The sequence below is a fragment of the Toxorhynchites rutilus genome, chromosome 1, assembly GCF_029784135.1.
Source record: "Toxorhynchites rutilus septentrionalis strain SRP chromosome 1, ASM2978413v1, whole genome shotgun sequence".
NCBI classification, from domain to species: domain Eukaryota; kingdom Metazoa; phylum Arthropoda; class Insecta; order Diptera; family Culicidae; genus Toxorhynchites; species Toxorhynchites rutilus.
Window position 1 is genome coordinate 15,153,920 of NC_073744.1, and position 27,474 is coordinate 15,181,393.

The following is a 27,474-nucleotide window of genomic DNA, read 5'->3' on the forward strand; positions in this document are numbered from 1 at the left end:
CTCATTCTCATTCTCATTCTCATTCTCATTCTCATTCTCATTCTCATTCTCATTCTCATTCTCATTCTCATTCTCATTCTCATTCTCATTCTCATTCTCATTCTCATTCTCATTCTCATTCTCATTCTCATTCTCATTCTCATTCTCATTCTCATTCTCATTCTCATTCTCATTCTCATTCTCATTCTCATTCTCATTCTCATTCTCATTCTCATTCTCATTCTCATTCTCATTCTCATTCTCATTCTCATTCTCATTCTCATTCTCATTCTCATTCTCATTCTCATTCTCATTCTCATTCTCATTCTCATTCTCATTCTCATTCTCATTCTCATTCTCATTCTCATTCTCATTCTCATTCTCATTCTCATTCTCATTCTCATTCTCATTCTCATTCTCATTCTCATTCTCATTCTCATTCTCATTCTCATTCTCATTCTCATTCTCATTCTCATTCTCATTCTCATTCTCATTCTCATTCTCATTCTCATTCTCATTCTCATTCTCATTCTCATTCTCATTCTCATTCTCATTCTCATTCTCATTCTCATTCTCATTCTCATTCTCATTCTCATTCTCATTCTCATTCTCATTCTCATACATTACATTACATACTTCTTTAATGCTAGAAAGGCGGAAAAAATTGCATATAACACGTCCGCATTTTTTCGCATATAACACGTCCGCATTTTTTTATAATTTACTTTCTCCTTCTTTCTCTCGCGAAAAATGAAGCATGAGAACAAAAGCAAAAGTGGTATTTATCTCCATATATACAAGTGCTTCAGGGAGATGTTGCGTGTTTTTTCGCCATTGGAGCATCGAGCACGAGCTTCACTGTAAATAATCGGATCCTACATATGGTCGGATCGAGCAATTTTTTTTTGTATTCTATACATACATTTTAAAAAGAAGTATTCATATTTTGACTCATTCCCTTAAAACCAGAAAACGTCTTTCTGGCAAACAAATTCACTATATATCCGGAATCTTTCAGGAGGTGTTAGAAGATAGATTTGATAAACAAGATCTTTCTTTGTATATGGTCAGATTTTAATTATGACAGAGCTTTCGAACTTTTTTTATCTCTGTCTTGAACTGACTCCAATTCAAAAAGTACGCTATATAGGACGATTGTGTTGCTTTCATTTGGAATAAGAGAAAATATGAAACAGGATCCTCCAATATTTTTTAATTCCGTTCTAACATCATTTTGGACAATTCTTGGTGAGCCCTCAATAGGACTCCTCAGTAATTACTATTTCTACGCTACTATACTTGAAATAGCAAATGAACTCTCACCTTAACCTTGAAATATTCAATTATTTCCTGAAGTAAGTCACAGTTGAAATATACAAAAGGACTTTTTTTTTACTGAATATAATCGCGTCTAAAGTCTAATGACTGTATACGGTCGGGTCCGACCTGTATATTATTGTACATTTCTTAAGATGTGAGCTATTGTTAAGCCCAAGTTCTGAAAAAAATATGTCTAGAATTCTATTATACTTTGATTCTTTGATTCTTCACTTTTTTATAATCATAAAGTGTTGTTTGGGGTCTGAGAAGATGAAGAATTGAAGAACTAAAATATTTATTTCTTTGATTCTTTAGTTCTTTGATTATTTATTTCTATGTGTATTTGATTCTTTCATTTTTTAGTTCTTTAGTTCCATAGTTATTAAGGGATGATCTATTAATCAAGCGAATAATCTGTTTTTATCCAGCCTAATAAAATCTAGTAAAAAGACCGTAGCGAGTGGTTAATTTCTACGCTTCTCCATCTCAAGTGTATTCCATAAATAACTTAAAAAATATAATATACTAGCTTACCCGGCAAACGTTGTATAAATTATTTCTAGTGAATATTTAGGGTGTTGAATAAAACATAACATAACATAATAATGTACGTGTGTTTGACTGTTTTAACGATCTATAAAATCAATTGAATGTGATCGATAAAAAAAGAACGAAAGAAATGATTTTCGTTTGTATGATGTTCCTTGATGCAATCGATTTTTGTATCGCATATATGGAACACGGAGCTCAATGTTGTCTATATCGAATCGCGTGTCAAGGTTGCCACATTTGCACAACTCGATTGAACTTCAGTCGAACAGATTACAGAATTCAAAATTTCAATTAATTTTGGTTATTCTGACTTGATCGGTTTTCAGAATACAGGTGAGTAGTTAATCAGTAGACAGAAACGAAATTTCTGAGGAAATTACACTATCGGTTTCCTCAGGAGTTTTGTGGACTAACTAAACTAAAAAAATTGTGTATCCTCACTTCTTCCAACGAATACATCCAGCGATAGGTAAGATCAAATCCGACCGAGCTTGGTTTTGTGTTTGAATAAACGCGCTGTAACATTTGGCCTGGCAATAACAACGACTGTGTCTGCATTGCTCGTGATAGCGTATCGCAGTAATATATTCTTCCCCATGCCGCTTTTATTGATTGTGTCGTAGTAATCTTAGTCGTTCGTGTGTGTCAACTACGAATTCCAGAATATAGCTTTTTCTTCAAATCACAATTTCTCGTGTCACCGTGCAGTCGCTTCTATGATTTCACCAACACTTACGCATTAAATCTACACACGTACACTCCTCTCCTGCTGGTGTTTTATCAGGATTGATGACAATAACGTGATTGTCATTTTGTAGTTCGAGCAAGTATGGTTTGAAGTATTTCAATAAATCATTGTGCTCATTCAAAAATGTTTCCAGCTCGCCAGTGATGCGCCTGGCTTTAGACGGATAGAGACTACTTGCGCATGAATGGATGAAAGTTCTATGAAGCTGACGTAGCGCAATCTGTCATTTCAAAAGGTAAACAAATTCGTTTTGTTTGAAAAACATATGACAGTTCAATTATTTCAATATTCTCTATAGAAGTCTGAAGAATCTGTATAAAATTCCAGATTTTATAATTCAAAAGTCACACATCAGAAAGTAGAATATATCGCCGATTTGAACTATTGTTGAGGAATTCTTTCGGTTACCTACTCAGATAGCCCATTGATAACCTCCGACGTCGCGATTTGAAAATACAATAGGCGTGATTAGTGCCATAGTATGTGTCGTCGATTTGATTCATCATAAAGAACTTTTTTCAGTTACCTTCCTAGGTAGCTTAATGATAATCTCCGGCGTCAAGATTTGATAATAAAAAAGAGTATTACACGCGAAAAGTCATATAATATGTCGCCAATTTAAGTCATTGTAGAAGAGTTCTTATGGTTACCTTCTTGGGCAGCCCATTCATAGCATTCAGGAAACACAAAAGAGCATTATGCACGAACAATAATATATTATCGAATGGAACCATCATAGATTATTTCTTTCGGTTGCCATCTTAGGTAGCTTAATAGTATTGACTTCAGCGTCGCGATTTGAGAATACAGCAGAGTACTAGAGGCAGAAAATCATATAATAAGTTGCCGATTCGAGTCATTAGATTGGAACCATCGTATAAGAGTTCTTTCTGTTATCTTTTTAGGGAGCTTTCTGATAACCTTTGTCATTGTGACTCGAAACATTCTATTTTAGACTCATGTGCAGTCGAGTCGTTAAGGTTCCGCGTCAACACAATCACATCACTTATCACAGTTAATTCTGATTCTTACCTCTCCATCACTAACTCTTCTTCTGCTTCTATTTTTTCTTCTTTTTCTTTTTTTTCTTCTTCTTCTTCATTTTCTTTTTCTTCTGTTTTTCTTCTTCTTCTTCTTCTTCTTCTTCTTCTTCTTCTTTTATTTCTTTTACTTCTTCTTCTTCTTCACCAGTATATATTCTGATTTTTTAAATTACAATAACCTGTTTTCAAAGCTATTTTTAAGTTATAGATACATGTTTTCGAATCAATGATTAATAAGAACACAACTCTTAGACATTCTATCTTTTGTACAGAATTATCATCGCTCCAAGGAGGAATCGATTTCTCCCCGAAAATATCCAGCACAAATTATCTTGAGCGAACGAGACCATCTTCCCGTCACTTTTCCATCACAACAAAATGGATATACGGTGTTGTGTGTAATCTGCTTTCAAAGCTATTTTGAAACCATTGACACAATTTTTTGATTCGATAAGTACACCTCTTGGACAATTTATCTTTTGTATAAAATGATTATCACAAAAGTTCGTTGATCCGTTGCAGAATTATTAACACTTAAATATGGAACGGATTCCTCCTTGGAATTACACAGCAAAAATAATACCCCCTTCAATGATGATAATTTTTACGAAGCATCTGAACATTCGGCTTCCTTGCTTGAACAAAAAAAAATAATACCCCCTTCCTAACAATTGGAAACGACGATCGGCTGCGTACACAAATAATTTTATAACGCTGCTTTCATCAATGTGATTTCTTCGATATGGTGAAATATCCACTACACAATGTAAAACATTTCGTATTCTTCACTATCAAATCCATAGGAATTTTTTTATCAGGGGAATCGCCTACTGGAATCAATTACCTCACAATATACAGACCGTCACTTCTGCCATTAAATTCAAGAGAAACTGCATAGAGCACTTTAGATAATTAGAAAGAATCGCATTCTAAACAATCAATACCAAGAAACAAATATTATACGATGCCCTTTGTATTACCAATTAAAACCCAGAACATAAAAGGCAGCAACCTTAAGTTTTATGAGCAATATGAAATAAATAAATAAATAGTTAATGGTACCCATCGGTATCGAATTACCAACGACATCTCAATTTTCGCTAAAATTCAATTCGTTACAATCCGTTACACCCCGGTATAGAAATGAATTCCCGTCCTCGTTGGGTAGAAACTCAACTGAACCGAAGTATGAGTTTGAATTGAAAAATAATTCAAGATATGATAAGTTACTCTTGAATCCACTATTATCAAGGATTATCGCTTCATCCGAACGTGATATTTTCGGAATACAGAGCTTCCATTTCAACTGAAAACAAATTGACTTTTTTTTCTCCCTACGTAGGAGTAAAGGAAAAACAGGAATGAATAATCCGCTTTGCATCAATTTTGACTGCCTCTTAAAAACTTATCAGCAAGAGAACCTCCATGTGACCTTAAGCCCAAAATAGCTGCATCATTGTATGTCGTTGTACATGACACAATCTCCTAATCGAGCCTTGTCGAAATAAAAACAAAATTCCTTGCCACGGAGATCTCTGCTTTCATCTTTGTCCGTAGCAAAGACTTGAAAAAGGTTCTGTTCAACGTTCTCGGTTGTCCCTCCGGGCCGACATATTTCCCAAACAGCAACGACAACGAGGATCTTAACAGGATTTTTCCTTGTACGGAGAACATTCGCCCAATTTAGTAGGTTGGCCTGTTTCTTAGAAAGCGACAAGTGGACAAACGCTATTGGTTTGCAATTTCCGCCCGACCAGAGGCCGCCCAATTTTCCAACCTTAAATCATACTCACATGTAATCCGCCATCGATGTCGGATAGCGTCCATCGGGCCACAGCATATAGCACACGGTTCGAGTTTTGCCGTTGTTGTATCTGCAAAAGTTAAAGAAAAACGGTGTTCAAAGAGCTGCCTCTAGGAAAAAATAACATCAATCGAAAACTCCGAAACAGAAAACTATTCATTATGACATTCTTTCGCCTATCCCATACATCACGATAACAATTGACTCGGCCAAAGTTTCCCACATCCAAGAGATGCCAGCAGCATTTCCCGATATACTACTTTTATTCTCGAACAACAATGAAAAAGTTATGCCCGCGGCGGGTAGAGCAAACAGGCAACAATGGCGCTGGTGTACGATGCAAAAATTAATCAAATCAAAATTTCTGTGGCTTTCGGTGATTTTCCATACTTCGGAACACGGGAGAAACGGACTTTCCATCAATGTGAAACCGCCCTTTTTGTGATTTCCGCTAGGGATTGGTAGCGGTTCTTCTCAATTAAGTCAATTCACGGAATTAATGGCGGGAAATAAATTGCGGGAATTGGTAATACCGAAAAAAAAGTCCATCATTTCGAACAGGCGCTCAAGCGCGAGAGCTCGTGGGGATTTCAATTAAAACTGAAAACACAAGCTTTATGGCTTAAGAGTGGAGAGCGCATTTGCTCGTGAATCAATTCAACCGCGAACAAACAATCCGCTCCATGTACAATGATGGAGATCACCCCGGGAAAAATATAATGCGATTTCATGGAATATTTTTTTGAGTGCGAAGCACATGTATTTAACTAGTTGTAAATTTCTATACAGGAGAGTCCTGCCGTTCTACGCATAAAGGGTGTGTCACATCAAATTGCATCACGGAAAAAAACGCTGTAGAAATTCGCCCAGTAGACCGATCCTTTTGAAAATTTTAGACAGTAAAATAAAAACTATTAAACAACTTTTGGCATTTTCTTTTTACTCATATTTCCAGCCCAAGCCCGTATGCTCGCACCTTCCTCTTTACCCCGTCCATAAGGTTCTGTACAACGTCAGGTTGTAGTTTTTTTTGAACAGAAATCCATTTTCTCTTGAAGTCCGCCTCCGATTTGACAACTTTTGGGTTCTTCCGGAGGGCCTGCTTCATAATCGCCCAATATTTCTCTATTGGGCGAAGCTCCGGCGCGTTGGGCGGGTTCATTTCCTTTGGAACGAAGGTGACCCCGTTGGCTTCGTACCACTCCAACACGTCCTTTGAATAGTGGCACGAAGCGAGATCCGGCCAGAAGATGGTCGGGCCCTCGTGCTGCTTCAATAGTGGTAGTAAGCGCTTCTGTAGGCACTCCTTGAGGTAAACCTGCCCGTTCACCGTTCCGGTCATCACGAAGGGGGCGCTCCGCTTTCCGCAAGTGCAGATCGCTTGCCACACCATGTACTTTTTGGCAAACTTGGATAGTTTCTGCTTGCGAATCTCCTCCGGAACGCTGAATTTGTCCTCTGCGGAGAAGAACAACAGGCCCGGCAGCTGACGAAAGTCCGCTTTGACGTAGGTTTCGTCGTCCATTACCAGGCAATGCGGCTTCGTCAGCATTTCGGTGTACAGCTTCCGGGCTCGCGTCTTCCCCACCATGTTTTGCCTTTCGTCGCGGTTAGGAGCCTTCTGAACCTTGTATGTACGCAGGCCCTCCCGCTGCTTGGTCCGCTGGACGAATGAACTTGACAAATTCAGCTTATTGGCGACATCCCGGACCGAACTTCTCGGATCACGTCTAAACTGCTTAACTACGCGCTTGTGATCTTTTTCACTGACGGAGCATCCATTTTTGCCGTTCTTCACCTTCCGGTCGATGGTTGGGTTCTCGAAGTATCGTTTTAGTACTCTGCTGACCGTGGACTGGACGATTCCCAGCATCTTACCGATGTCCCGATGTGACAACTCCGAATTCTCGAAATGAGTGCGCAAAATTAATTCACGACGCTCTTTTTCGTTCGACGACATTTTTCCAAATTTACGAAAAAGTGACAGTGAAGCATGGCCAACGTGATCTATACACTCTTATCTGATTATAAGCGAAAGCTGAAGATATAATTCCTAAAAATTAAATTTCTACAGCGTTTTTTCCGTGATGCAATTTGATGTGACACACCCTTTATGTGGCAAAGTATGCGAAACGCTTTAATGCGTGCTTATTTGCAATATGTATCTTGTTTCGCTCGCTTGTATTGATCTTACATTGCTACACCATATATATTATACAAATGCTATACCAGTATTTGAGAGTCATGACATTTTCTGTTATTTTAAGGCTCATTTAGTGTAATAAATCGGGATGAAAAATATGTGCTTAAAAATTAATTTAGGGTGCATGCGTTGAATTTTCACGAAGTTACAGCATGTCAAAAATAACTTAAAATTTTCGACTTCGCGCACTGTTTCTCTAATTTTTCTGTCAAATGTATATCTATCTATCTGCAGTAAACTCAAAAAAGTACAAGAACTATACGAGGAACTATAGCTTTGGAAATTGTGTTGACATGAAGTCATGGTTAGTTAGAATGACACCCAAATTGAAAACAAAAGTATAGTGCTAAAATATATGATCACAAATAAAAAAATATATATAGATATATGTTTAGGAGTAACGTTGAAAAACATTTGGAGACATGTGGGTTAATACAAAACGTAGCGATAATGTTTTTCAACGTAACTCCTTAACATATAGTTTTACCGTAATGATGTATTTGGAAAAGTTGTTGAAAATTAAAAGCAAATTCATAAAATTTCATGAACATAGCGGTATAACACAACAAACATATTAAAAGAGCCTATTTACTATAATAAAGACAATAAAATAGACTTTGTTTTAAATATCTCGAAAATGGCTGTATTTAGAAGTTGATCGATAAGGAGCTAAGAAGTGATTTTCTTTTAAATCACATCCAAATTCATAGAAATTCCACAAAGTTATTCAAAAATAGTTTTACCATCTTGAACTCATTTTTTAAATTTTCTAATATATATTACTAATATATATATACAGAATATATACAGCCATTCCATGCCGAACCGATATAGTGGTTTTCAGATTTTCATGAAAATTGGTAGTTTTGTACTTTATCGCAAAACATTTGACCAGTAATTTTCATATTTTCATTAGGGTGACAATTTCCATTTTAGGGTTGTCCGAAAAATCAACTTTTTCCTCTTTTTTCCAAAAACGTCTTTTGTTTAAAAATTTATAACTTCTGAACTACTAGACCAATTCAGATGATCGACATATTCAATTGAAGCCAATCACCTGAAAAAATACTATACCTGTAGAAAATTCGAATTCTGCGTTATTATTGATTGTATTCGTTTTTATTGTTTTCATAGTCTCGGGACCAAAGACGCTATACTTTTTTATATTTTTTCTGGAAAGCTAAGTATTTTCCACAGAACATTTGTCGAAACCAGAGAGGCTTTTTTTTTGTTTTTGAGTTATGAGCTGAGTTGTTTGAAAAAAATATTACACTCTGAATAAAAATGGATTTTGTTTTCGTAATTATTTATTATATTTATTTTTTTATAGCTTACATCGTTTCGGGACCAAGAGCGCTATTTTTTTTAATATTTTTATTGAAAGCTGAGGCTTTTTCACATAATATATCCGAATACCAGAGAGGTGTTATTTTTCGTTTTTAAGTTATGATTTTTCAAAGTTAAAATGTTTTCAGTATTCGTTCAAAATTTCTATGCGATTGGACGGGATGTATGTGACTATAATCCAATTAATTGGCAAGTGTGTTATTTTTTCAAGAAAGGCTAGTGGGCTTTAATTTGATATATAGATAATCTAAATCGCTCCAGTAGTTCAAAAGTAATAAATTTTTGAAAAAAGTCATTTTTGGGAAAAAAGAGAAAAATGATTTTTTCGACCACTCTAAAATAAAAATAATCACCCTAACAAAAAAATTAAAAAAATACGAATCCAATAATTTGCGATGAACAAAACTTCCAGTTTTGACGAAAACCTGAGAACCACTATATTGGTTTGGCATGGAATGGCTGTATATATATTTTTATATATTATATATTATCATCGAATTTCTATGAATTTTCGAAACTTAACGTAACGAAACTTAACAATCATTTTTAGCAACAAATTATAAATTTTCATGTGATTTAAAACAAAAAAGGTCTTTATCAGTCTTTTTCTAAATGCAGCTATTTTCGAGATATTCAAAAAGAATCTAATTTATTTTTATATAATTAATACATGGCTTCTGTTTTATATGGAAACATTTAAAAAAATTAATATATATATAACTTAAAATTATATAGGATATATATGTATATATATACGTTACACCACAACCGACCGACCAAGGCGTCCCAGAAGTCAAGACGTCAGCAAAAGCCCAGCCGAGACCCATAGCAACAGACAGAGGCGTCAAAGTTACACCGCGCGTGTAAACCAACATTTGCCGACGCCGCGGAAATCAATCGAACGACGCGAACAAAGGTTCGATCAGGTTCGAACCACCGACGGAAATAATGAGATCAGCAGATGTAGTCTATTTAAGCCTTGTAATACGATTATAGAATTTAGTCTTGAGCGTAGCCGAGTTGAATACGGGCATAAAGGTTTATGAACCGAATGTAAAGTGTTATAAACGAATAAAAAGGGTAATTAGAAATTAAATAAAAGTTTTTTTTAAACCGCGAGTTAAGTCACGGCATTATTGGCGCAGTCATTGGCCAAGTGGTACAACGAAGTGAGTAGTGTTTATAGAGCGGATATCTGGAAGCACCGCCACCGAGTTAAAGAGGAGAAGTTTACATCTACTGAAGAAACCAAACGAACAAGCGAGAGGACCCCCTGAGCGAAAATCAAGGACTCGCTGCCGTTAGGAAAACTAATCCCGCCACCTGGAACGAACGATCTACGAGGAAACCGATTCAACCTACCCAGACTCCAGGAGATGAAAGCAGTAATCTTCCTGTAAGTAAACACGAACAATTATCTAAACCTAACACAACAAAATACTAATTCAGAAGTGCGAGCCCCCACCAGTGGTAAGCGGACACTTGATATATCACAAAGTGAATAACTAATTCATTAACAGGTGAAGTGTAGAACAACACATTTTCTCGCGCGTATAAAGTACGTAAGATTTTTTTTAAAAAAAAAAAAAAAAAAAAAAAAAAAAAAAAAATGGTTCTCAAATGGGGATCAACATAGGGTAGGAGCCTGCCTGTTGGTCTCAAATGTTCCTATCTCACGCCTCCACGAAGATCATATGACGACATTTTTAGATCGGGCGTGAACTGGAAACACACACCTGGTCTTGGCTCCGAGAACGGGTGTCGAAAGTGGCTAAGTGAGGGGGTGCGAGCGAGTCAGAGCGCTATATCTCTCCCGGGGAAGGCCTCCCGGGTCATGGAGGCCTTGCCAACCCGCTGTCTCCCGGGCAAAGGAGATACACCCAATAAAATGGAGCTACGATCACGAAGAATAATTAGAATGCGATCACCCGAGGAGGGTCCCCGAACTGGAGCTGGTCCTGGAACGGGCGTAAGAGCGAGCGGCCAGCGGCTGGAGGGCGATGTGCAAGAGCGGGCCACCAGCCGGGTTCAACCCGAAGAGCTACCGCCACACGGAAACAGCAGCCATCGACATCACCCAAGAAACGCTGCGCCTACGAGGCGTGTTGTGACTGCCAGACGGCAGTCGTCCACACTCGTGGGTACCACTAGGCGCCGGATCATGTGGACACACGAAATGAATGAATTCGTGATCCGCGCCTATTACATCTGCACTGCTTTGGAGACGGACATGAGTGGTCGCCCTCGAATACTAACAATGTTCGAGGAAGCGTATCCAGAGTTCGTTGGGAGGCTTGATCAGAACGCGATGAACGCGAGGCGTAGAGCGATAGTACGCAACAACATGCTCTCCCAAACGCAAATCGACGAGATCAAGCAGCAGGTGCAGAGAGAAATAAGCTCCAGGAACAACAGAGCAAGCGATGTGTCGAGACGAAGTTCAGTACGGCTGAGCAATTCATTCGCGAGTGGGGCACGCGAATCAGCACCAGTGGAGGCCACAGTACAACAACCCCCTGAGCCGGAAGACCCACAGCCAGATCAACAACTACTACGCGATCTGGTCTTCCACTACGACGAGGCGATCTCACAGTTCCGCGACACAGACCCATTGTCGCGCCCCAGGATCCCGAAGTTGCAGCATTCCCGCAGGCTGACAAGTGCAGTAAAGCTCATGAACGAGCACGTTCTTCCGCTGCACTTGGTTGATGCTGAGAACATGGAGGAGCTGCAACTGAAAGTTTACTGCGCTGCTGTGGCGACCGCCAAAAGTTTAGGATACCGTATTAGGCCAAGAGGCGGACTGCTCCAACATCTCCGTGAAAGGCGTGAGCCTCCATGGCGAAGGAGATTGGAGCAACGGATCCTAAACAAGCGCGCCGCAATTGGAAGACTGATGGCGTACAAAAGAGGCAGCAGATCGGTGAAATTATGTCGCCAAGTTGCTGTGATCGTGCGGCCTACTGAACTTCGCCAGCTGGGAGCTCACCAGCTGACGGAAAAACTCGACACACTGGTACAGCAATTGAGCGTCCTTACAAAACGGCTGAAACGTTACTCTGACTCTGCAAAGCGCCAGGAACAAAATCGGATGTTCAGAGATAACGAGAAAGCGTTCTACGACCACATTAGCGACGAGAAGCCCGACTACCGCGAAGGTTTGCCAGATATTAGCGATGTGACGAACTTCTGGGCTGGTATTTGGGAGACCCCAGTAGAACATCGCGACGGGCAAATGTGGTTAAGACGGGAGGAGGAGAGTTGTGGTGAAATTGGAGAGATGCCAGCTATCATCGTCGGAGAGAACGATGTCCGCGAAGCCTCGCGGTACCTGAGGAACTGGGCAGCACCGGGCCCCGATGGTGTTCAGAACTTCTGGCACAAGAAGCTGACCGTCGCACATCCAAAGATAGCTGAGTGCTTCAACAAGGTGCTACGTGACCCACACAACCTTCCTGAATTCGCCACCCGTGGCGTCACCTTCCTCCTCCCGAAAGACAGCAACACATTGAACCCATCAAAGTACAGACCGATAACGTGCCTATCGAGTCTGTACAAAATACTGAGCAGCATAATTACCGCCAAAGTTTCTGCTCACTGCGAACAGCATCACATCATCGCAGAAGAGCAGAAAGGATGCAGGAAAAATACGCATGGCTGCAAAGACCAGGCCATCATCGACGCAACCATAGTCGGCCAGGCGGTTTATAACCAGCGGAACCTAAGCATGGCCTATATCGATTACAGGAAGGCTTATGACTCCATACCTCACTCGTTTCTCGTCCGGGTATTGGAGCTCTACAAAATTGATCCCTTCGTCGTTAGGTTCCTGCAGCATGCGATGAGGCAGTGGAGTACGTCTCTGCACCTCAGTGATGGGGAAAATGTGTTGCAGTCTAGAACGCTGCAGATAAAGAGGGGGATATTCCAAGGCGACTCTTTCAGCCCGCTTTGGTTTTGTCTGGCATTGAACCCCCTCAGTAGGACGCTCAATAGAAACGGTCATGGCTATAAAATAAGGTATGGCGACGGCGCCCACGAAGAAGTGACCCATACCTTCTACATGGATGATCTCAAGGTCTACGCTGATTCACGTCAGCGTCTAGGTGTAGCTATCCGGGTTGTCGAAGACATAAGCAGGGACATTTGCATGGAGTTCGGCCTCGACAAGTGCCGCTGTGTCCATCTGCTGAAAGGGCAGCTTACCGAATTCGGAGGTTACGAGGTCTATGACGGCGAGTTCATAAGAGACATGGTTCGTGGCGAATCCTATAAATATCTTGGATTCCGACAGCTCACCGGGATTCGCCACTCCGACATCAAGACGGAGCTGCGAGACAAGTTCTTGAGTCGAGTGAACTGTGTCCTGAGGACTTTCCTCAACGCGGGGAACAAGGTACGCGCGATCAACACATTCGCGGTTCCCCTGCTGACCTTCAGTTTTGGTGTAGTCAAATGGAGCAAAACTGACCTAGAGGACCTTGAGAGGAGGATGAGGAAAGCATTCAAAGAGGCCGGAATGCACCATCCTCAATCGGCACTGGAGAGAGTTTCACTACCACGCAAAGAAGGGGGACTTGGAATCGTCGACATTTCTGCACTGTGTGTTGCCCAGGTACGACAACTGCGCGAGTACTTCGCAGAACGCGCCAACCAAAACGCGCTATACCGGGCTGTCTGCGCCGCCGACAGAGGATACAGCGCTCTGCACTTGGCGCAAGCGGAGTACCAACTCAACTGCAATCTGCAGACAGTGGAGGAGAAGATTGCAGCTTGGAAGCAGAAGGCAGTGCATGGTGCCCACCCCCATCAACTGGACCGGCCACACGTCGACAAGGCCGCATCTAATCTGTGGCTAACGCGTGGTGAACTCTCTTCAGTAGTAGAAGCCGACATGATAGCCATCCAGGACAGGATAATGCCGACGAGAAACTGCAGGCGGTACGTCTGGCATCAAGACGTTGATGACATTTGCCGGATGTGTCATCAACCAGGTGAAAACATAGAGCACATTATGGGAGGCTGTCCCGTTTTGGCCAACGCAGCCTACACCGAGCGCCACAACAACGTGGCCCGTATTGTTCATCGACAACTGGCGCTCCAATGTGCTCTACTGGAAGACAACGTACCAAACTACCGGTACCTGCCTGCACCTGTCCTGGAAAATGACCGTTTCAAGCTGTACTGGGATCGCACTGTTCTGACCGACCTCTCGATCCACCACAACCGGCCAGATATAATGGTTTACGACAAGAGCGACCGCAAAGTCACCATCATCGATGTCGCTATTCCACTGAACCAGAATCTGGAGGAGACCCACGGTCGCAAAATCTGCAAGTACCGACCATTGGCCGTGGAGCTCAAGGAACTGTGGGGGCTAAGGGAGGTCCCAAGAATTGTTCCAGTCGTTCTCTCTGGAACCGGAATTGTCCCGAAGACACTTCTGGAAGCGCTAAAGGTGTTGAATATGGAGAAGGAATTGGCCGGCATCCAAAAGTCGGTCATCCTTAGCACCTGCGCGATTGTCCGACAATTTCTCGGTCAGGACTGAAACAGCACGAGCATGCAGATACGTGCATTCCGCAGAGCCTAGTCCCCCTTTGGCATTCAGAAGCCCGGGGGCAGGTGAAAATTCTGGCTAGGTTCGCCTAGTTAAGAAGTGAGATAAGTCTGCCAAAAAAAAAAAAAAAAGAACAAACTCTTAAAAGAGTTTTCAAAAAAACAAATTTATTAAAATGGCCGAGCGGGAGCAAATGATTTCTCCGGAACTTCTGGCCCCGGAATTGGATGATCATGCACCAATTCCGCAACAAGAAATAACAATTCAAGGGTTACTCCAACACATAAGGAGCCTAACTCACAATCAGAACGAACTGATTGGGCAATTGAGAACACTTAAAGCAAAAGCGGAGGATCCGTTTATGCAGTTTAGAACTCCGGATCCTATTAAGAATTTACCAACATTCTCCGGAAACAAACGGGAAACAAACGCATGGCTTGAAGACGCCGAAAACACCCTGCATCTTTTTGAAAGATACAGAGATGATCCGGTCTACAGCCAATTGGTCAGAGCGGTAAAGAATAAAATCGTGGGAGAGGCCAAAGAAATTTTGATTGCTGCCGGCAACCCGAACAGTTGGGCAGAAATCAAAGAAATTATTCTAAATTCATACGGCGATAGGAGAGATTTGACATCTCATATCCAATCGTTGTTTTATATAAACCAAGGAAAAAAATCCATCACTGAATACTACAACCGAATCAAAACCATAGACACTGCTATTAAATCCACAGCAGCGACAATGGATGATTATAACAACTCTACAAGAGCAATAAATAATCTAGTGAGCCTTATGACTCTCACTAGATTCATAGATGGGCTCACAGAGGAATTGTCTATGCACGTGCGAAGCTACAGACCTAAAAGTCTGGAGGAAGCGTATGCAATCACCATACAATATGCCAACGCTGCATATAGGCAGAAGTTAAACCAAAAACCATCTGACACAAATAAAAATATCAGATCCAACAATAGTAACGGTTCACATAATTCGAAACCGTCTCCCAACCCCAATAGTAATGGCAATCACTTTAACGCGAAGCCATCCACCTCAAATTCTAACAATAACTTGCATAATCAAAAACCATACGGGTCTGCGAAATTCAAAGCTAGAGCTCCACCGCCAGATGACGATGTCTCGATGAGGACAGCGAAATCGCGGGCAGAGGTTAACAGCCACGAAACAGCAGAACACAGCAAAAATCATCAAACAGAACCTGACACTTCGGAACAGCTGGACGAATCCGTCCTCGATTCGGAAGATGACGATTATTTCGTCAACGATGAACTAAATTTTCACGTGGCCGAGGCGCTACAAAAAGAAAAATAATGAACGATAATAACTTTATTCCCTACATCACCATTGCAACATCCAAAGGCGAGATGAAATTTTTGATCGACACAGGAGCGAACAAAAATTACATATCACCCGAGCATGTAAACATAGAAAACTGCAAAACAGAACCGATTTCAAAAGTAACCAACATTAAGGGAACCTTTACAATCGATAAATCCGCTTCCTTCGACCCATTTCTTATAAATAAAAAACTGAAATTTTTCATTTTCAAATTTCATAAATTTTTCGATGGACTCATCGGATACGAGTCATTGAGAAATTTAAATGCTAAAATCGACGTCAGTAAAAATACATTGAGGATCGGGAGAAAAACTTTCGCAATGAAAAAGAGATTTCCCGAGAAACATAAAATCAATTTAAATGAACAAGAATATCAGTTCATAAAATTGAAAACCAAGAAAAATGGAGATTTTCTTATAGAGGAAGAAAAGCCTCACGGAAAATTTTCTATCTTGCCAGGCCTCTACAGAAGTGCTAATAACACAGCCTTTGTAGCAGTGCAAAATTATACAAAAAAATCGATGGAAATCAATTCGAACGAGATCAAGCTTTGCAATGACTTGGATACAGAGGTTGACCCATTCGAGCTGACAGAGCTACCGAAAAAGGTTGACTCTGAAAATTACACCATAAGAGACGATCATATGAATGAGGAGGAGAAATATACCCTCAGGAAATTGATCAGGAAATACAACGACGTTTTATATGTGGAAAGTGATAAGTTATCATTCACCCATAAAATTAAACATAAAATACGCACCGTGGACAGTATTCCGATACACTCCAAATCGTATAAGTACCCCTACGTGTACGAAAGCGAGGTGCAGGAGCAAGTTAAAAAGATGCTGAAAGACGGAATCATAAAAGAGTCAATCTCGCCTTACACGTCACCTGTGTGGGTGGTTCCTAAAAAGTCCGATGCATCTGGACGAAAAAAATTCCGTTTAGTGATCGATTACCGAAAACTAAACGAGAAAACAATTAATGACAAATACCCTATACCAGAAATTACGGATATTCTGGATAAATTAGGAAAGGCGAAATATTTTTCAACAATCGATTTAGTTTCTGGCTTCCACCAAATTCAATTAGCGGAGGAAGATACAGAAAAAACTGCTTTTTCCGTAAACGGTGGCAAATATGAGTTTACTCGTATGCCATTTGGCTTGAAGAATGCCCCAGCGACTTTTCAAAGAGTCATGGATTGCATTCTGAGAGATTTAGTAGGAGTATGTTGTTTCGTCTATATGGACGATATCATCATCTTCTCCAGCTCGCTTCAAGAGCACTTGAAAAATTTGTCGCAAGTCTTCGCAAAATTGAAAGAAGCAAGACTAAAAATTCAGCTGGACAAATGCGAGTTCTTTAGGAAAGAAACGCAATTTTTAGGTCATACAGTCTCTGAAGAGGGAGTACGACCAAACAGCGACAAAATTGATGCAATAAGGCAATGGACAATACCTAAAAGCGAAAAAGAAGTGAGACAATTCCTAGGAATGCTTGGCTACTACAGGCGATTTATTAAGGATTTCGCAAAAATTGTAAAGCCGTTAACAGCACTTCTCCGAAAGGATATTGAATTCGAAATTACACCAGAAGTAGTAACATGCTTCGAAAAGTGTAAGCAACTTCTGACGATCGACCCGGTATTAATTTACCCTGATTTTAGCAAAGAATTTTCACTAACAACGGATGCGAGTGACCACGCTATTGGTGCAGTGTTGTCACAAGGGCCAGCAGGTAACGACCGACCCATCGCATACGCCTCACGTACTTTGAATAAAACGGAAGAACGATATTCCACTACCGAAAAGGAGTTTCTCGCGATAGTATGGGCAGTGAAACATTTCAGACCATACCTCTATGGTAGAAAGTTTAAAATGTTCACCGACCACCAACCACTAACATTTTCTTTCACGAACGCTAACCACAGAATAATTAGAGGAAAGCTGGCTTTAGAGGAATTCGATTACGAACTAATCTACAAACCGGGAAAACAAAACGTTGTCGCCGACGCGCTGTCGCGCGTAAACATAGAAAAACACCTGAACGCACACTCGCAATCATCGCTTTCCCTAAATGTTGAACCTTCTGAGCGAGGAAACGAACCTTCAGACGACGAAAGTGACGGAACGACAGTACACTCAGCGGATACGAGTGATGACTACTTTATTCGGTATACTGAGAGACCTATCAACGTTTTTCGGACACAAGTCATATTCAAAATAGGAAATGTAGAACTTGCAGCCTACGAACAAATTTTTCCAAAATATCACAGACACACAATAGTAAAAAGAACATACACCGAAGAAGACATAGTTGAAACGTTGAAACGGACCCTGAATCCGAAGGGTTTGAGTTGTATAAAAGTACCTATCTCATTAGCACAACTAGTGCAGGAGACGTATAAAAAACATTTTTCCTCAAATATTATTTACAAAGTATTTATTTCAGAGACCATGTTGGAGGACATCAGAATGGAAGTCGAGCAAGACGAGATCATAAGAAGAATTCACCAATACGGACACAGAGGAATCAAAGAAAACCGGAACCAGATTCTACAAACACACTTTTTCCCGCAACTCGATCGAAAGGTCAAAATTTATGTCGATTCCTGTGATATTTGCAAAAAAGCCAAATATGACAGAAATCCACCCAAACTAATTAGAAAAAGCACATTTGGACAGAAACCTTTCGACAGAGTCCACATTGACATTTTCTTCCTAAAAGGTCAAAAGTGGCTCACCATAGTTGATTCATTTTCAAAATTTGCAAACGCGATTCCATTAAGCACAAGAACAATAGTTGATATCAAAACCGCAATAACCGAACACATTCGAAATTTTGGAAGACCTCAAACTATAGTGAGTGACCAAGAGCCATCTTTCAGGTCCATAGACTTTATGGGATTCCTAAATGATCTCAATATAGAGATACACCTCGCAAGTGGATCCAATTCAAATGGTATCGTGGAACGTTTCCACTCCACTTTAATTGAAACCTTCCGCACAAACAAAGCAAAATTTAAAGATTTAACATTAAACGAGCAAGTAAATATCGCCATCGACATTTACAATAATAGTTTCCACTCAGTAATAAAAACCCAACCGCGAAATTTGATTTTTAATAACTCTGGATCTACGAATATGGAAGAAATATCTGAAAAATCTAAAAACCTGCAATCTGCAGTTAAAATCGAACTAAATAGACGAAAAGATAAATACGAACAACAAAATATGAATAACGAAAAACCTGAAGATCTTCAACCAGGCGAAATTAAATACATAAAAAACTCTCAACGTTTAACAAAGGACAAAGATCCGTTTAAAATAACAACGATTAAACACAACAACGAACTAACATTTGAAGACGTCAATAATATTAAAATCCACAAAAATAGAATAAAGAAATAACCGATAAATCAATTATTTAACTCTCGTTGCAGATTTTCATGCATCGTCATAATAAATTGCACAAAACTTAAAGATCTATCTCACAACAATGGTATAATTGCCATAAAATTAAAACAAGTCAGGATTAGGATAGGATTCGAGAGAATTATCCAAAAGATTAATATCCACTCTATCGAACATAATATCAATTACATTGAAAAAATCGCAGGAAATATTAAAGTTATAGACCACTTAAGAAGTACTTTAGATTTCAAAATACAAAACTCAAAAGGTAAATTGATGAGCTTGTATTCCCACAGAAGTAAAAGAGCATTAGTAAACGCATTAGGAACAGCAATAAAATTAATAGCAGGAAACCCTGATAATGACGATTTAGAAATTATAAACCATAGTTTGGGAACTTTAGAGAAACAGGAAAATTTACTATCGAAATCTATATCAAGACAAATAATCATTAACGAAAAAATACAAAACAAAATTAATAACATAACAGACGTACTCAAAAAGATCAATAAACAGATTGTGGAACAGAGGAACAATTCTTTGGTAACCAGAGCAGATTTGGAATATATCAACATGATTGTAAACCTTGACTCTATAATTCAGATTCTCGGAAATATTGAAGAACAAATCGAGTTTGCTAAACTCAACATTTTAAACAGAAATTTATTTTCATTTGAAGAGAAGAAGTACATTTTCAACAGACTCAATGCTCAAAAGCTAAAGCTAGACTATTTAGATCAAATATTCCAGTACAGCTCAGGAAGCGTTATTGTAAGCCAAGGTGAAATTATAATACTGGTGAAAATACCCATCCTCGGGGACAACGAGTTCGACCTGATCAACATTCAGACGCTCAACATAAACAGTACACGAATCAGCACAGACGTAAAACTGGTGGCAAAGCATGGAGACATCATTTACAGACAAAGCGAACTTTGCGACATTTGCGAAGCTACAACCCTTCTCGAAGATGATTGCATCTATAACCTTCTGAATCACCAAACACCAAAATGTATCATAAAACCCGTCAGACAACCCATCCGTGTCGAAGAAATTAAGAAAGGAGTCATACTTGTTGACACAAACAAAAATGTATTGATCTCTGATTCATGCAACAATTCCAGACTGATCAACACCCCGACAATCATCGAAACAAACAACTGTACAATCAAAGTGATGAACATCACCTTCAATAACCAAGTAACTTTTGGAAATAGTGAAGAATACCTTCTCCCAATATACGGAAATAAGTTGATACAATTAAACTATACAGAGGAGAATAATGAAATCAACCACCTCAAATTGGAAAACCTTAACAGTCTGCAGGACATAAAGTTAGACCTGCATCGTTCAAAAAGGACAACAACCATCGGAGGAGGAGTCCTCCTCATGCTAATCATTATCTGTTCTTTTACCATTTATATCATCGACAGAAGATTCAAAGCGAAGGAAAGAGCAACTCTGGAAATTCGAAGCCATGTTGGAACCACCACGGAACTTAAACAAACCATTGGAAAAGGAGAATTTGGACCATTACCGAGTCTCGTCCTTTTCGAAAGATCGTCCGAGGACGGACGAGAATCTAAGGGGGGAGGCGTTACACCACAACCGACCGACCAAGGCGTCCCAGAAGTCAAGACGTCAGCAAAAGCCCAGCCGAGACCCATAGCAACAGACAGAGGCGTCAAAGTTACACCGCGCGTGTAAACCAACATTTGCCGACGCCGCGGAAATCAATCGAACGACGCGAACAAAGGTTCGATCAGGTTCGAACCACCGACGGAAATAATGAGATCAGCAGATGTAGTCTATTTAAGCCTTGTAATACGATTATAGAATTTAGTCTTGAGCGTAGCCGAGTTGAATACGGGCATAAAGGTTTATGAACCGAATGTAAAGTGTTATAAACGAATAAAAAGGGTAATTAGAAATTAAATAAAAGTTTTTTTTAAACCGCGAGTTAAGTCACGGCATAATTTATATATATATATATATATATATATATATATACAGGTAAACTTCGATATAACGTACATTTCACTTTCAAAATTGTACGTTGTATCGAATTGTACGTTATATCGAAGCATTCATTTAGAATCCGGAATCATAAAACCAGCTGTATTTCAGGATTTATTGAAGATACAAAACTTGTTTAGAAGATACAAAACTTGTTTCATTGTTCTATCAGAAAAAAATATTGAAGAAAAATGTCCTTCACACTTTGGAAATGTGTACGTTATATCGAGGGTACGTTATAACGAGGGTACGTTATATCGAAGTTTCCCTGTATATATATATATATATATATATATATATATATATATATATAAAGAGCTTATTTATTTAAAATCACATCAGGATTCATAATTTGTGGCTAAAAATTATTAAAAAACAAAATCGAAGTTTCGAAAATACATAAAAAATCGATGTTCCACAAAGTTTGTCAAAAATTGTTTTACCATCTTGGACTCATTTTTTTAATTTTCTACATGACTTCTATTTTATATGAAAAATCTGAAAAAAAAATTCAAAATATGTATTCCACCAGTATATATGAGATATTGCAAATTAAAGTTTTTTTGTCAATACGACGGTCACTATTTATATTTCGGGAATTGGCAACACTGATGTCATGTGAGTCCATCTGACGGTTCCATCGTAAAGTTTGACATTTTTGACGATATACGTACTCAGAACATTTTGTCATACGGACGCTATTTGTTTATTTTATATTTAGTTGAAAGTATGGTCCCGGCAAAAAAAAAGGAACTGACTCGTGAACATTTTAGTGCGATGATTTTTTACGACTTTCGACGTGGATTATCACAACAAGAGTGCGTCAATCAACTTAATTTGACTTCTGGCGATGAAGCTCCACCAAAAACCACTATGTATCGCTGGTATAGTGAATTCAATCGTGGTCGTAGTTCGCTGTCCGACGAGTTTCGTGAAGGTCGTCCAAAATCGACTGTAGTGCTAGAAAACATCGATGCTGTGCACGAAATGATTAAGCAAGATCGTCATGTAACCTATTGTGAGATTGAGGCATCCCTAAGCATTAGTTCCACCAGCATATATGCGATTTTACATGAACACTTAGTTGTGCGAAAATTATGTTCACGTTGGATCCCACATAATTTGACAATCGCTCAAAAAAAAAGGCTCGTGTCGATTGGAATAAATGCTTCGAAAATTGGTTTAAGCGCATGCAAAAGTGTATCGATCATCGTGGCGAGTACTTTGAAAAACAATAAAAACATATTCGCAGCTTAACTATTTGTTTTTGTTCCTATTCCCGAAATATAAATAGTGACCCTCGTAAAAAAAGAGTACTAATTTTTCTCAGTGTATATTTTTTCACGTTTTCACCTCAATACTCTATAACTCTTTCTAAGACTATTTCGATACGGCACATAGTTTTTGAGATATAAATTATCAAAGATTTCTCTTACTAAAATCGATACGCTCTTTTCAAAAGTTACACTTGAGTCAAAAAATTCCCAAATGCTGTGGAAAATTCGTATTTCCTCCAACCCAAACGGAATACAAACTTTCGTTCGAATCAAAAATACAAGTTTTAAAATCGACATTTTTAGTTCGATTTCATTTGGAATTGCACTACACTCATACCTCGCTATACGGTCGCTCTTTATACGGCATTTCGTTGAACAAACTTGGAACCGATCCGATAGAATTTGTGTGAATTTGTATTAGAACAATTGATTCGTTATACGGCTTTTTTCTTAGCGGCCAAGGAACGTATCTCAGCCGTAAAGCGAGGCATGATGCCGTTTACATTACAATTCAATCAATCCACATAGATTCCACTGAACTTTTCGCATATTCGAACAGAGGCCAAATTTTGAATTGATAATGTTTTCGTGAATCGAATGCATATGAAATGCTATAAGGCTTCCGTAATATCCGAGTTTGCACATCTACGGTATCACTAATTTCATTACAGTGTCAAAACAATTGATGATAATTTCCCATATTTTTTAATGTCAAAACCAATGCCACAGCTCGAATCTATTTTCATACTAGCGTTGGTTTATCAGTATGACTTTTCAGTGGCGAGTTCAGGCCCATTAACAAATGTCAATCGAGGATAGTGCACCACATATTGACTCTTCCCCGGGAGTGGTACAATCAGATTAGACGATGTGATATTTACTACTTCCATTAGTACCTCCCAGTTCTACGAAATAACTGACCCCCGCCTCCGCCCGGCTTCTTCCCAACTTACCGTTTCGTCATCACAGTTGAGTACATGAGACAGGGCGAGGCCAGCACACAGCTGAGCGCCCAGATGATGAGCAGGAACAAGCGAGCCTTCTTCCGGGATGTCCTGTGCCGCAACGGATGCACAATCGCAATGTATCTACGGGGAAAAAAAACAGAAATAATAATCTAGAGCAAGAAATGGTACGGAGCTAGAAATATGACGCAAATTTGCAATGAGAAAATAATTATTCCTGGCCGCAGCTATTTTCATTCCCGCTGCCTTCCGGCCAACGTCATCATCTCCATAGGGGCCATTGGGGCGGTAAAAATACCGGCAGAACGCAGACAAACTGTCTTGGTGGAAAGGTTGAATTGTTATCATGCTGCTTATTTTGTGGATGCAAATAAACTTTTTTTTTCTATCCAAAATATATATTAATATTAATATATATATATATATATTAATATATATTAATATATTAATAATATATTAAGGCTCATATGGCGTCAGCCTAACGGGGCCGGGAGTTCAATATTTTGACAATGTTTGCTTAAACTATGTTAGTAATATGTAACCGATTACTCGCGGTTGACTCGAGGTTAGTATTACAAGTGTTCTCATAATTGGTATGTCGCAGTCTTCGATGCTCTGTACGTGTGCCCGACACGGGATACTTCCTATTGGGATGCAGCTGACCATTAATCAGCAACGCCCCCCTAGTCTGTACCTCATATCTAGCGTGGTGCGTCTTTCTCGACTCGAGGAATCCAGGATAGAATGGTCACTAGCCGGCGCAAACATCAGCTCGTGTAGAGTTGTCATGAGCGGTACAACCTTTGGCTCTTGTTGAATGATCAGTGGACTGCACAACCTTTGGCCCGTGTATCTGTAAAGAGTGTGTGTATGTATTGCCGCGACTATATAAAAGTTTATCGATCGGATAGGAGGGATATGAAACGGGGACACAACGAAGGAAACATCATTAAACGTTGACATTGGCGTTTCTGAGGAACAGGTATAGATGAAGCAGAAGATCAGGATCACGGCTACCTAAGATATCCCGGACGGGGATATCCGATTGTCTGCCTTGTGCTCTCAGTGCTCTAGAGAGCTGAGAGCGAGCAGCATGCAACCGGATACACGACCAGACAACATGCTCGTTGTCGTGGTAGCCATCGCCACAATCACAAAGATTGTTTGCTGCGAGCCCAATGCGATAGAGATGCGCGTTTAGGTTGTAGTGATTGGACATAAGCCGAGATATCACGCGAATGAAATCACGACCTACATTCAATCCCTTGAACCATGCACTCGTCGAGACCTTAGGGATAATCGTGTGTAACCGACGACCGAACTCATCACCACTCCACATGCGCTGCCAACTTACGAGCGCATACTGACGAGGAATGTGGAAAAATTCATTATAAGCAATTTGCCTTTCAAAAAGTGTGCCTTCTAAAGCGCCCACCTTAGCTAGCGAGTCCGCTTTCTCATTCCCCGGAATCGAGCAATGAGAGGGAACCCATGCTACGGTAATCTTGAATAATTTTTCGACCAAAACACTCAATAGTTGTCTTATTCTTGTTAGGAAATAAGATGAGCGTTTATCAACTTTCATTGAGCGGATTGCCGCTATTGAGCTGAGACTGTCTGAAAAAATAAAATAGTGATCGATGGGCAATGTTTCAATGATCCCTAAATAACATTGTCAACATTTCGAGAGCGGAGTCGTCATCAAAGCTTTACTTCTCGGATTTACACCCCATCATCAGACGATGCTATGGAAATGTATTTGAATTATGATCGTTGACTTCAAACAGCAGGTCTAATGATGTACGTTTTTGGGAAAAAAAACCGTATTTGTTTGTTATGTGTTGTGAAAAAAAGGTATTAGATGTGAATTAAAAAAACATTTAATTTTCAAATGTTTCATTTACAAGGTTTTCATGATAAGTTTCACTTTTTTTACTGTTACTGTACTTCATACTGCACTGTTACTTTACTTCAATTCAACAGTATAATTTTGTAGACAATATTATTATATCGTTTTTGAGGGTATCCCTTTGATAGTTTGTCACGGAAGATCAGAGATGCCGGACTTACAGACATACTATAACCTCTATCTACAGGTTATTATTAGGTTACTCAGTACAGTTTTTTCGAGAAGTGGTAAATGCTCATATTTTATGGAAAAAATCATTCTATGCATATAATAAAACCTCATCCGTGACAGAGCTATTGATTTTTTCTTGAGCCCAAACTTTTTCTTGAGCCCAAACAAAAAACTTATAAGTATTATAAAATGCATGATAAACTTGAACTTTTATGAACCAAATTGAAGCTTTCAAAGCACCCTACAATCTATTATTTAACACCACACAATGAGTTTGACAATTTTGAATGAATCGTTCTAAGTAGCTTACTTATTGAATTTGAGTCAGATTTGAGAAGCCAAACAATTTGGGCTCAAGAAAAGTTCTATCGAAGAATGTTTTCACATTCACAGCTACCATATACCCGTTATAAATAGTAACCTAAAGAAACATCAGCACATATTAAAACGTATAACTAGCGTATATACAACATCATTTACTACATATTTTAAGTGATATATAATGCCCCTAACTAGCATATACATACAAAAGTGGGGGCGCTATAAGTCATTTGGCATCGGGTTTTTTCGATTTTCCTAATTTCATGTACTTGGGAGATTTTCGAGGGTTAAAAAATCAATACTTTGAGCGCTTTCAGGCACCCCTAAATCATGTCCGATTGAGCTGAAATATTGCTCAGATATTTTTTTTTTGCCTTTAAAAATGTACATGGTCGGTTTTCGAAATTTGACATGACCATTTTCGCGGCCACCTTAGTATACAGCCAAACCGATACAGTGGTTCTCAGATTTTTGTGAAAAGTAGTGGTTTTGTTCATTATCACAAAATATTAGACTAGTATTTTTTATTTTTGACGTGGGACTACGTCTAACCGGAATATATGGAGGGTAAAATGAAAACCTAAACACAGAACATGCAGGAAAAAATTAAAGATTTCGAATGCTTATAGCTCGAACATTTCGTACTGGATAGGAGAGATGTTTGCATCACTTGATAGGGAATATTTCTACGCATCTATCGCAACTAACAAAATGTTGTTTTTCATTAGATAAACAATTGAATAACTGTAAAATATTAGGCGTTATCTAAACGCCCTAACTGCATCGTTTTGATTGGCCCGATTTACGGTTTCCCTAACACAGCCATCAAAACCAAGCAGCCTTGGGGAAATCGGCATTGCAAATACATGAAAGTAGGGGGACTTTTGTTCTCATCGAAAAATGTTCCCTAACACAGACTTTAAAACCAAGCAGCGAAATCGGCATTGCAAGCACACGAAAGAGCCTAGAGGCGAGTGAACTGAAAAGTTTAAACCCTCTTAAAGCCAAAAAGAAGAAAAAGAACACACGAAAGTAGGGGGAGCTTTTGTTCCCACCGAAATGTGTTCCCTAATAGAGATTTCTAAACCAAGGTGCCTGGAGAAATCGGTATTTCAAATTCATGCAAGTCGGGGGTATTTTTGTTCCGACTGGAATGTGTTTCCCTAACACAGACTTCAAATCCATGAAGCGTGGGGAAATCGGCATTGCGAATTCATACAAATCGGGGGTATTTTTGTTCCGATTGAAATGTGTTTCCCTAACACAGACTTCAAAACCGAGGTTTCTGGGGAAATCGGCTCTGCAAATAAATGCAAACTGCGAGTACTTTTGTCCTCGCTTGCCTTTGTGCAGAGTGGAATATGTCTGTCCTAACATGATCTTCTAAACTTAGGAACCTGGGAAAATCGTGCAGCCACTAGAAGCGAATGAACTTCCCAGTTTCAAGCAAATTCGAGATTCGAGAAGTATGTACACTTTTGGGATG

At 39.4% G+C, this 27,474-nt stretch overlaps 1 protein-coding gene across 4 annotated transcripts in view; it reads right to left on the reverse strand.

Moving 5' to 3' along the window:
• The window catches only part of LOC129762769 (tachykinin-like peptides receptor 86C), a 181,347-nt gene that overhangs the window by 62,916 nt on the left and 90,957 nt on the right, over nt 1-27,474 (reverse strand). For all 4 annotated transcript variants that reach the window (XR_008740713.1, XM_055761306.1, XM_055761297.1 and 1 more), the window contains exons 5-6: nt 23,576-23,710; nt 5,436-5,516 (exon numbers count right to left, since the gene is read on the reverse strand). Coding sequence is in view for 3 of the 4 variants with exons in the window: in XM_055761306.1 (XP_055617281.1) it covers nt 5,436-5,516; nt 23,576-23,710 (216 nt within the window). In the remaining variant the exon portion in view is untranslated. The remainder of the gene's footprint in view (nt 1-5,435; nt 5,517-23,575; nt 23,711-27,474) is intronic.